General features: G+C 33.0%; 1 protein-coding gene across 12 annotated transcripts in view; it reads left to right on the forward strand.

Annotated features, from left to right (window-relative positions):
* LOC148312094 (uncharacterized) overlaps positions 1 to 12,452 on the forward strand; it is a 33,818-nt gene that overhangs the window by 16,327 nt on the left and 5,039 nt on the right. For 6 of the 12 annotated variants that reach the window (XM_088277906.1, XM_088277909.1, XM_088277911.1 and 3 more), the window contains 11 exons: positions 1,114 to 1,267; positions 3,296 to 3,376; positions 4,020 to 4,175; positions 4,816 to 4,921; positions 5,010 to 5,128; positions 6,078 to 6,197; positions 6,365 to 6,484; positions 7,153 to 7,260; positions 9,932 to 10,171; positions 10,937 to 11,053; positions 11,143 to 11,262. In XM_088277906.1, coding sequence (XP_088134032.1) covers positions 1,114 to 1,267; positions 3,296 to 3,376; positions 4,020 to 4,175; positions 4,816 to 4,921; positions 5,010 to 5,128; positions 6,078 to 6,197; positions 6,365 to 6,484; positions 7,153 to 7,260; positions 9,932 to 10,171; positions 10,937 to 11,053; positions 11,143 to 11,262 — 1,441 coding nt within the window. The remainder of the gene's footprint in view (positions 1 to 1,113; positions 1,268 to 3,295; positions 3,377 to 4,019; positions 4,176 to 4,815; positions 4,922 to 5,009; positions 5,129 to 6,077; positions 6,198 to 6,364; positions 6,485 to 7,152; positions 7,261 to 9,931; positions 10,172 to 10,936; positions 11,054 to 11,142; positions 11,263 to 12,452) is intronic. The other 6 variants (XM_088277907.1, XM_088277912.1, XM_088277910.1 and 3 more) reach the window with 1 other exon arrangement.

The following is a 12,452-nucleotide window of genomic DNA, read 5'->3' on the forward strand; positions in this document are numbered from 1 at the left end:
TAGATCACTTTACACACGTGTAACATTCACCACTTCTACCCATTATTGACAACCACACTACTCAAATTCTTGGAAGTTCTATATATATATGAACCGATTTTGAAACATTGTTCTTGAATCACTAGAACTTCACTAGAGACATCTATTGGTGAGACGAAAATAAGCTTTTTATTGAGCAGAAACTCTTTTATTAGTATGTGAGGTCCGAATCCTGAATTATAATCACATACATGAGAAACGCCAGAAAATATCATTTTAATTTTTATTGTTTAAGCTCATAATTTGACCAGACAATTTATTTACAACATTTTGAGTGTGTCCAAATACTTGAACAAGTATTTGGACACACTCAAAATGTTCCTATATCTTATGCTATGTACTATGTACAAACTTAATTATAATCTAAATGTAATTAAATTATACTCCACGAAAAAATACAGAAAAGGAATATTGCTTGAAGGAAGAAGCCGTTGTATTTATAATTCAATTGAAAGGATGAAAAAGTCTTCAGTTGTGATCAAGACTTGTTAGGATTCTGAATAAGAAAGTAAACAGTTCTAGGTAGCAGAACCTGCCACTGCAAAGGCCAAAAACTACTGTTTTTTTTAGTTATTCAAATACAGTATAAGTTAAAACAAAATTCTGGTCATTTCAATGATTGTTCATACAAAAAATTGAAATAAAAAATAATTGTACGTATTTCAATTTCCCGTTTCATTCATTGTTTTTTTTGTCAAAAATTAAATTAAATTTTAAAACACTGCCATTATTTTTTTAGTGTTTTTAAAACAGTTTTTCATATAGTTCAAGTTCATAATTTTAACCAATCATAGTAATTAATTTATAAGTAATAAATTAATGGAAAATCTAGATAACGAACCAAAAAAAAATGCATCAAAGCCTAAATAATTAGACTTATGATGCATTTTTTTCTATTCTGAATAAATAATAATTAAAGAATCTAAAACATTGCAAATCCTTAAAATAAGTTTAATTCATGCTTTTTTCATTATTTGTAATTACTGTTCAACTTTCTTGACACTTTCAATGTACTCCAATATTTTCAAAATCAGCTCAAATTTAAACGTGATTACTGATTTAATTTAATTGTAGGGCTTCCCTGAACGCCGAGCGTTCCCGCTGCACCCAGCTGACTGCCGGAGCCGAGGAGACCATTGCCAACCAACGCTCGGAGCTGATAGCCCTCCAGGGCCGCCTCACCAGGACCACCGATGAAGCCACTCTACTGCGACAGCAAGCTCTTCAGGTACCAGTCAACAAGCATATTTTCTTTAATAAAACAGTAACCCTACAGGTTTTTTCTACTTATATTTTATTTGACCAGTGACCAGGTTTAGTCGTTACCGACATCATCAGACTGGTAACAGTCTGATGATGAAACCCGGTCACTGGTCAAATAAAATAAAAGTGAAAAAAACTATATCGTAGTCATACAGGAGAAAGTGACCCAACTAACAAAACGTAAAATGTTCAGGAGGGCCATTGAAGTCACTTTTGCTTGGAGAGAAAATAAACATCAATGCAGTTAGTCATTTTTAACAAGTCAATATATTATACTTACAAGTTTGAAATCCTTTGGGATTTTTTCAGGGCAATATTAAGCTAGTAAGATATCAAATAGTCAATGATTACGTTTTTGTAAAAAATGCACTTGGTCACTTTCTCCTGTATGATTACGATACGGTCGTTGTTATATTATATAAAATGCAGTTCCACTAAGAAATGTCAGTACAAAACTTTAAGCATATTTGCGATACTGATGTATATTTTGACTACTTATTGGTGTAGGCCAGTGGTCGGCAAAGTGTGGCTCCAGAGCCGCATGCGGCTCTTTGACCTTTTAAGTGCGGCTCCGGGACAAATGTCGGCGGGAAGGCTCTTTGGCTCTACGTATTCATACCAACAATCTTTTTCAACCATGAACCTCATCAAAAGCAAACTGAGAAATCGTCTTATTCATGAGAACCTGGAAACGTACTTAAAACACTGTCATTGTTCATTGTTCAAACATTGTCACTGTTCCGTGTCTGTCTGCTGTGCTGGTCCGGGTTGTGAGCGTCTGTGTACCGGCCAACGTCGAGTCCGAATGGGATCTAGTTGACTAATTGAACTAAACACTAATCCCTTTCACTGCTTACACTGTTGATGGACTTACAATCTAGTATTTATTTAGATTGACAGTGACAGGTATATTGAAAGCTTTTAAATGTAAATTCACAGTAAAATCGGGATACAACTTTATATTGTTTCACATTTTCAATAAATTTCGCAACTTAGTTCAACAAAAAAAAATTGCTTAGCAAGAGCAGATCTGTCAGGAAGCCTAGATGCTTCTGTATCAGATCTGAGTATGCAGTGGGACAGCTTTCAATATAAATGTACTAAAAATAACGACATACAAACCTGACTTGATCAAAGTCTCAAAGGAGATGCAAGGATATTATTGTTATTTGCAATAGGTAGTGTTCTCATGGAAATGTGTGAAATCAAGTTTTATTGGGTGCACCCGTAATTGAATAAAGGTCTAAAATTATAATTAAGGTGTACTAGAATTGCAAACAGATTTGGCTGTCAAGAGAATTTTGAATCGTTGTATTGTGCATATTTGGCTCTTTGGCTAATAAGTTTGCCAACCACCCGTGTAGGCGATTCAACTATATTACATATTTTTTATACGACGGTGACTTTTGATGTTGCCAGTGTGGATATTTTGATGAAATATTGCATTTACGACTGTCGAGTTTTATTTTTTAAAAAATACATGATAATGTTATTTTAGGATTATCTATTCATATTTTAACAAAACATTGCTTTACGAATAGAGATAATTATAACAAATAATATTTTTTACGATATATTTTACTATTAACCAAGTCAGTGTCGTAATAATAGCATTCAGAGTTGAAGGATGCATACAAAAATAAACTTTATAAAATTAAATAAATTTTTGTAATAAGTTTTAACCACTTTTTTATTAAAACAATTTAACCTGCCGGTTTCGACAAGAACCTTGTCATCATCAGGGTTTATTTCAATTAAAAAACATTACAAACATTAAAATAATCTCACCAAAAACTTTCACACACCGTAAAAATCCTAAATGTTATTTTTACAAAAATAAACACTCGCATACCATGAAACAAACATATATGTATATCTTGGCTCCGACTTTGCTTGGAGGATGGGCCCTGAAAATGAAAAGCATCGCCCCTCGTACAGATTTGTCTATTGGCTTTTGTCAGCCATTTATTAATAACAATTTTGATATTTACAGTTGCAAAGCAAGCTCTCATCTGAAGCCGATTTCACTGCTCAAAGGTCTCAAATGGAAATGCACATTCAAGCACTGTCAGAGGTGAGAATTTTTTTTTCTTTTTTTTGTATATACAATTTTTTTCTGCTATATTTCATAGTAAGTCAACCAGAACCAAGCTTTTAAAAATAAAGTGAAAGTGGTCGGGTTGATAGTCAGAATAATCGGCAGGTATGTGTGAGGTGATGCACGAATGTGAAAGAGGCAAAGATTATTTGAAGCGGCTAGGTGGTTTGTTAGTTTTTTTTTGTTTTTGAAAATGAAATATTGTTGGTTGGAAGATACTGCTTTTTAGCAATAAGCCTGCCAATGTACTTGTTTCTTCTCTGTACATGAAGTTTAAGTAAATAAATAAATTTTTATAATAGAAATTTATATAAGATTTTTTTATCCTGAGTCCTTATGTATTTTTCTTCTTCCTTGCTACTTAAATTTTGTATCTCTGGTGATGTGGCTAGCGCGTTTGACTACAGTGTATGAAGTCTTTTAAAAGACATTTTTAATTTGTTTTAGGCGGGATCGTAATATATATGTTAAAATACATTTTTAATATTGATCTAATTGTTATCCTCAACTGACATCTGAAGCACAATACCTGTATCTACGTTCAAGTTATTTTATCTGTCGTATGCAATGAGAAGAAGAAATATATTTAAACTATAGGAAATTATGTATCTTTTTTCAGAACAAAACATCCCTGACTTCCCATGTGGCCGCCTTGCAAGCGGAGCTGGCGGAGCTACGCGCCGCCCACTCCGCCGTCACTGGTGACCTTCATGTCTCCCGGGACCAGATCCTCGCCGCTCAGCATCACGCTTCCGAACTAGCCAGACAACTTGAGGTTTGTCATAACCTGTTGCTTGTCTGTATAACTATACACAAATTTCCAAGATCATATTTCCTGATCGGTCATTTCTTTTACACTTTTAATAAATCTAACAATACATTTTGACTAACATATCTGAGTAATTAGTTTAGGTCCCATTGTTGTCGTTTTTAAACAAACAATGCAGAAAATCTCATCCCCCAAAAAAAAACTTAAAACTCATGTTGCTCTTTTTAATTTGCAACTATTTAGGTTGTCCGCCTCCGTAGTGTAATGGTCAGCACGCTCGGCTACCGTTCTGGAGCTCCCGGGTTCGATTCCCAGAGGGGGGGTCTAATAAATATAAGTGTTTTTTTCACTCTTAATATTGATTCAATATTACCCTGGACTGGTACCTGAATCAGAGGGCTGATCACCTTTCCTTTGTGTGTTAATGATCAAGATAACACTGCGTTTATATGATGCAGTGCCCTATGCACCATTGGGATGGGTTTGAAAAAATTTATGTATTCAAAAAATAGGATATGCAAATGTAAGATTATATTTAAGATGTATATTTAAGATATTATTAGAATCACTTGCAAATTTAGTAAGAAATACAGTTAAATTTTTATTTTATGCTATGATAATTTTTATATCTGTTTATTTTTTGCAGGATTCTAAGAGGATCCACGCAGAATTGGAAGCACAGAGACTTAATGCAGTGACCTCGGAGCAATTTGTGAAACAAGAGCTTCTCGATGCAAACGAGCGACTGAAAGGTAAAATATTGATAAATCTCGACAACAAAAAATATTCATAAATCTTTTTGAGCATGTTCTACAAAAAAAAACATTTTCGATTTTCTAGTTTTGAATGACACCCGCAATGAGTTACAGCTCCTTCAGTCTTCAGCAAACAGCCATTCTCAGCAACTCACGCTTCAGCATGAAAAGCGTCAAGAAGAATTGGACAGACAAAACCAGCACGTAAGTTGAAAAACATTATGTATGAACATAAGTTCCTTTTTAGACCACTTCCAGCTATGTTGCATAAGCCATACATGACAAGCCACTGTCTGAACGTCCGTCCAAGCTGAACTTCGTGTATTATTTTCTATGTCAATTCTCATTTTGTTGACAGCTGCTCAAAACGCCATGAGATGCATTGTCTTCCTAAGCTCCTTTTCCAATTTCTTATTTATTTGGTTGATTCTCCATTTTGGATCGTCTCATAAAATGAATGACAAAATAATATTTTCATAGTGCAAAGCATTTCTCATTCTGCAGGACTTAATATTTGTGACTTATCTAAACACCGAAATGAAAATTCCATGTATCCATTTAACTGATACATGATTCTAGAAAATGGACTTGTCCGCGTGAAAGCCTCTTTGAACAGGTCGTGTAATTGTGAACGTAGTTCATTTGAAGCATTGTTTGAGGGATATAAAGACTCTTTTTTTACGCTGATAATTTCTATGGATTATTAACTATAAAAAACATCAGTGTAGAAAAATGTTTTTCAAAAATCATCATAACTCTCTTCTATATTTTGGTTGATTCTATGGATTCTACCATATATTTACATAATTGTAATTATTGTAATTATTATTTGAAGTGACTACTTGGAATTTTAATAATGAAAAAATACCATAGAGAATAATCCCCCTTGACATGAAAAACATATTGTGCTTCTAGTTAATACTGTTTACAACTAAAACTATTTATGGAAGTCTTCATGCCATTTTTTAGTCATCTTGAGATATAAAGAATTCTTATTAAATGTTCAGATGAGATGTGCGACAGTCGGTTTCCATCTGGACTGGGGATAACGCTCGGAGTTTGAGTTGAATACCATCCCAATAATATATGTATATGTATGTTAATTTATTTATTATTTGTCAGTTACAAAACCACGTGCTTCTGACTTTTGCAGATGCTCGCCGATTTGAACAAAATAAAGTCAGAACGTGATAACCTCACTAAAATTGTGGCAGAACTACGTGAAGAGCTCGCCTCAAGGCCCACCCCCAATGGAACCACAACTCCCGAAAAGGTAATCAATTGCCAGCCCTTAATTTTCTTTACAATAATTATTTGTTTGGAAACTCAACGAGAATATCAATGTCGGCGAATGCAAATTACAAAGCACCACACAACATTTTTTTAGAAAGATCAATAATGTACAAACAGAAAACTAACAATAATTAAATTTATCAACAGGATGATAGTGAGATAGTCGAGAAAGCTGTTGCAGCAGCTTGCAAGGAACTTGAAGCAAAACACTTGCAACAGATTGACAGCTTACAGAGTCAACTAGATCAACACAGAGACAAAAATAATGTAAGAAACTCAAATACAATTTTTTTATAACCCCTATCCATGTAAAAAAAAAAATAGTTGTGTTATCTTCGATGCCAGCTTTAAAAAAAATCCAAATTTTATTTTATTTTTTCAAATTCCCTAATATAGTATTTTCATTTGTTATTTCAAATATTTTTTTACTGTGGTGATTTGTTACAACCTGAATTACAATTTTATTTTATAAAAATACTAATCATGACTCCTTCTTATTTTTTATTTATGGTTATTTTGTTTTGTCGCCATATTTGTGAAATTGTATGCTCGTTTTTTAGTAGCACCGTGTAGTGGAAAATTGCACTATGATACAAGGAGATTTATATTTAAAAACATATACATCTATCTTATGAAAAAAATCTCTGCAACACGCCCTTGAATACATAAAGAAAAGAAATCCCTACATTCTATTATAGTTTGTTATAAAAAGTTTAATGATGTGTGCTTATAGATCAATAATAAAACGGCATGTGGTCCAAAATACTCACAAGTAATAATAACATAGAAATCAATAGATAAATTTTCTCTTTTTGTAAGACATTTGAAAAAATTACATTGTTAAGTCTTCCTTTACTGACATATTTGTTTGTTTTGCATCCCCTCTCTCTGTGTGTGTGTATGTGTGTTTTGGCTATGACTAAAACGCAACACAGCAACTTAGAACAAAGAACTGGAAGGTGATGGAAGCATTGCTAGCCGCAGAAAAGAAAGTCCAACAAATTGATAATACGCCCAAGGCACCGGATGCCAGTAGCATTAGAGTAAGTGTCCACCTATCAGCAAGTTATAAAACTCCTTGTCACTATGCTTTTGCACTCGTTGATAACCTTTCCACCATCATGCATATATGTTGATAACATATATGTTGCTAGCATAAATGAGTAGTCCACTTGTAAATCACTTTATGTTAACAAATTAAGTTTATTAGCCAATGGCGGCAATTGGTAGAAGATTAAATCTTCTACTGATTTGAGCTTTATTGAGAGATTTTTTAATGTGAACTGTCGATCGGCATAGCGAGTTTCGCAAGAGTATCGATTTTTCTATTCCATTTTATTTCTAATTTTGGCAGATGTTAAACATAAACATTAATATTTTGATTTTCCTACCAATTGGCGCCATTGGCTAAAAATTTAATTTTTCAACATAACGTGGTTTGTAAATAGACTACTTAAATCACTCATTGTATGTACATACATACATATTGTAATACAAATGTTTTGTTATTGGCTGGTAAGATTTATTTGTTTTTTGTATTGGTTTATTGGTATGTGAGAGTATATTTGTTGTGTCTCTTAACACATTGTTGTTAGTCAGTTTTTTTTACCTCGATCTTAATCAATATACTACGTAATTAGAGTCGTATACTAATCACAAGTATCCGCCAACCCAATTCCGATCCGTACAATGTTTATTGGTGTCTCTCGCGCTCTACCAAAAGTAAGCAAACAGAACGCTTGAAGTCTTTCGCTCTGTACCAACTGTATGTAAATAACGCTTTTATGCATTTCCTGCAGACAATATGTTAAGTAATGGCACTACATGTCTAAAACAGAATCACTGTTTATAGAAAGACACCTTAATCTAAATCAATTATTCTGCTGTACACAACCTAAAGAACAGTAATAGATATTTGGGAGAAGAACGCAAGGATCTCTACATATAACTATATATATATATATATATATAGCTGTTATATTATAAAATAACTATTGTCAAACTTTCATATTATAAATATTGGTAAAAAGATAACTATATACAAATCATTTCATTCGTAATTTCTCTCATGGGCATGAAATACTGTATAACAAAAGGCAAAACCGTAAATCAGTATTAGGAGAGGTAAGTCTCAGAAAAAAATGTTTTGAAACATAAATTAATGTTTGTCATATTATGTAAAAGGCAAAATACATAAAGAATATACTTAATAAGATCTATATTCGATAAAGAATTGAATCGAAAGATCTTTTCGTAATATTTGTTATATGGAAGTGTCATGATTTATTCATTTGAATTTATGTGTAACCAAATTTTGCTAGACTTGTAATCAATTAAATGATTTTCTTAACATATTTATATTTATCAAGTTATTTTTTTTAGATGTTTCCATATGAAAAAAAATTAACAAAATGAATGTCGTGTAAAATAGACAGAGTAGGTATTTATAGAGTTGTCCGAGTAAGTACTCATGTAGCGTGTCTAAAAAACTTTATGACATACAACTATGATTCGTAAATGTTATGTCTAGTATAATTATCATATTTATGCTGCAGTCGAAATCTTATTAGTAACCAGTTTAAAAGTATTTATTTATAAATGTAAGTATTTGAGATATGATTTATATGCTTTTTTGTAAATGTTTGTCTGTTTTGTGTTTGCTTTTTTGTCTCTAACGTTCCCCCCCCTCCCCCCCCCCGGTGATATGTATTAACTACAACCTGACTTTAAAAATGAGAATATCAATATAAAATAAAATAGATATGGGCTCAGAATTTTAGTATTCCTATGTGATATAATTACGTATTACTTAAAAGTATTTTATATAATGTTATTCATTTGCAGCGACGGAAATAAATCAAATGTGAAAAAAATCGGGGATAGAATCACTAACAATTATCAACAAACTTTTCTCAGTGTGTTTGTGCGTGCTGTGTGTTGTATACGCGGCTTGATACTGTTTCCCCCAATATCCTTTTAGTAGCGCTCAAATCGTCCTTCAGGGTGGTCTTGCTGCTACACTAGGTATGGGGGCTGTTTGCGATATATATTTTTCCCATTTTCAGATACTTACCACAGCTAACATTACAAAATTGATCCAATTCAACTTCAACTATGATCAATAAAAGCAACAACTAGGAATATTTACATTTTTCCCGTTTTTAAATCACATTTTCATATGATGTACAAAATACATCACTGTTGCACGCGGAAGTTTTTAGCACTGTAAGGGCGTTTGTCCACCATACAGGATTTCACCATCCGGCAGTTTGAAAAATGAAAACGACTATGACAGTTTAGCGTGATTGAATTTACGCGAAACGTGATCACGCACCGATCCGAAGAAATATGGACAAAAGCACAAGCCAATCCAAGCCAATCGTCATTTTAAAACGCTAACTGACGTGCCGGACGGTAATATTACACGGAATTCTGGGTTGTGGTCAAGCGCCCTAAGGGAAAGATTGATGCCTCACTACTCGTAATCTTAGAAATGACCACTACATATTTAAATGATTTTTTTTTTCTTTAATATCATTATAACTGTTTTCAACTTTTCATGGAATTTCATTTTTGCAGTAATATTAAATTTGTCTAAAAATCTAGACCAATCAGTAAGAAATCACCACACATACTAGCCACATTCCCCTACCTTGAATCTTCTCGCTCGATGCATCTTTTAAATTAGGTATAATGAAAATATATCAATTGCAGGACGCAGTGACCAGCGCGGAGCTCTCGGAACAGCGAAACAGCAAGGAGGTGCTGCAGAGGCTGTTCCCCTCGGTGGTGGTGAAGGCTAGCTCGCACCAGGAGTGGCTGCGGGAGTTCCAGGCGCAGGCGGCCAAGGTCCTCGGCCAGCCGGCCCCCGACAGTGGGAAGCTGGAGCTGGAGAAGCAGAATGCCCACCTCCAGGCGCTGGTCGACAAATACAAGGGGGTCATCAATGACACGGTGAGGCTTTTTTTTATTAAAAAGAGAATTTTTTGTTTTTACTCATAAACTAAACATTTGAACTTGACAACTCTCAAAAGAAAATTTGGCCCACCCAAAATGTCGTAAAAAATACCATTCATTTAATACCGTAGAACGGGGCTACTTGAACTTTGATGTGTTACTTGAGCCCAGTACAAAAATAAATTAAATCTGTATTTGGTCAACAATAATGAACGTATTGTGATAATAAGTGTCACCTGGCAGGGAAACAATGAATCATGTCGATACGTTCATTATTGTAGACCAAATACAGATGTAAATATTTTTTTTGTACTGGGCTCAAGTAACACATCAAAGTTCAAGTAGCCCCGTTCTACGGTATCTAATAATTTATATAAGTTCATCTTTGTAAAATATCATCCCACGGATGCTTCAATTAAATCTGTTTTTTTTTTTAAATATATCTGTACAAAGTAATTTGTATAAATGGTCCTCCATTAGTGAGATGCAGGATACTTTCATGTGTGTGATTTTTTTCCTTCCATAGAAAACATCAGTCACTAGCAGACAAATAAATGAGAGCAGCGAAATTGACATTTTTCTCTTTTTTTTTTTAACATACAATATAAAATTTTAGCGAGTTTAAAATTTTAACAAAATCTCCAAATAATCAAAATGAAGAAAAACTCTCACCATAAATTATATTCACAAAACATTGACTACTTACTTTTTTGGTGAATTGTCCATTTTCGCTTCTAAATCGATTATGTTTCGTCATTACAGGAAGGTGTTCTTAGTAGACTACAAAATAATGTAACACAAGAAGAGCAGCGATGGGAAAAACTTCTACTAGACAAACAACAAGAATTAGATAATATCAAGAAACATACGATATCCAAAGTACGTTTAATCTCCATTTTTGCATTGTTAAGTGAACTTTTAATCAATTTTATTGTTCTTCATAGATATTTATATTTTCTTTTTTTCAGTTGCAAGATAAAATAGACGCATTACAAGAAGCTTTAGCTTCTGAGATGAGAGATAAAATGAAGAGGGGGGATCCGGAATGTGGACTCTCCGAAATAGATGACCTAGAAAGATTAAAAGAGGTATAAAAAAAACATTTTATATTATTAACGATTCATTTTAAATCATTACCCCAAAAGTGTCCTATAACATAATACATTACAGTAAAAGATTTATATTTGTCAAAAATAGTAACCTGCAAAGCCCCTATTTTAAGAGGCTTGTCTGCATGTAGGATAGTAATGTTCTTGAATTAATTTTGTAATCATATTCATGGGAAATTTTAAGGACCCAAATTATAAGAAAATAATTGTAATCAATCCATTATTTTATCCTCTAGGCCTGATATTTATCGTACAATTTATGTAGTGCGTCTTTGTGAGAAATCACCTCAAGGGTGCTTTACAATTTACAATAATTTTAACATTTAAAAACGGCATAACTAAATATGTATTCTTTACTTCAATGTATATGTACATAGTAGTGTACAATTTACACGACCTTCTACAATTGTACAACCTCGGGTTCCTTACCAATACTGCTATTCTTTTCCTCTTGTATTACCTACTATGTATTCCTCCTCCATTTCGTTTCTCACATAATAATAGTGTTTTTGTCATTTGCATCCATCAAACAAATTCCACTCCTTTATCCATGAATCTGGAGTATGGGAATGATCACTCGGCCTTCATAGAATAACGATTGAGTTACTTTTATCATTCATTTTTATGGTTCCCTATGCACCACTTGTTTGTGGATAGGGGCCAGAGGAGACATGAATCTGCCCATTTTCCATATTTTAAAATTTTTAATACTAATGTTTTTAGTTTTATAATATTATCAATATTTTATCAATAGTTTGAAAAATATTAATGTCCTTCAAAACATTGCCATTCATCAGTTTATGTATGATTCTTTTTTGCAAATATACTACAGTGAAACCTCTATCTATCGTTTTTAAAGGGATCTATTAAAATAAAACTATGAATGCGGGAAAACAATGAATGTGGGATTAAGAGGTCAATACGCAAATAGATACGACCGAGTAAAGATACCGTCCTCCCAATCTGCATAACCATTCGTACGCTAAAATTCTAAGAAGAATACATGTTTCAGATGCAAATGTATTTATTTTTAAAAAAATACAAACCTCTATAGAATTTTAAAAAATACTTTTGTTTTTTAACTGTTTTATTTTCGTAAGTCAATAGTATATTTTCGGCTTTGCAAATAGTATTTTTTTCAGCATCGGTTATTGAATGTGCGTTGTAGA

The sequence above is a fragment of the Brachycentrus maculatus genome, unplaced genomic scaffold (assembly GCF_059751285.1).
Source record: "Brachycentrus maculatus isolate JH-2025_06_01 unplaced genomic scaffold, ASM5975128v1 h1tg000050l, whole genome shotgun sequence".
Classification (NCBI taxonomy): Eukaryota; Metazoa; Arthropoda; class Insecta; order Trichoptera; family Brachycentridae; genus Brachycentrus; species Brachycentrus maculatus.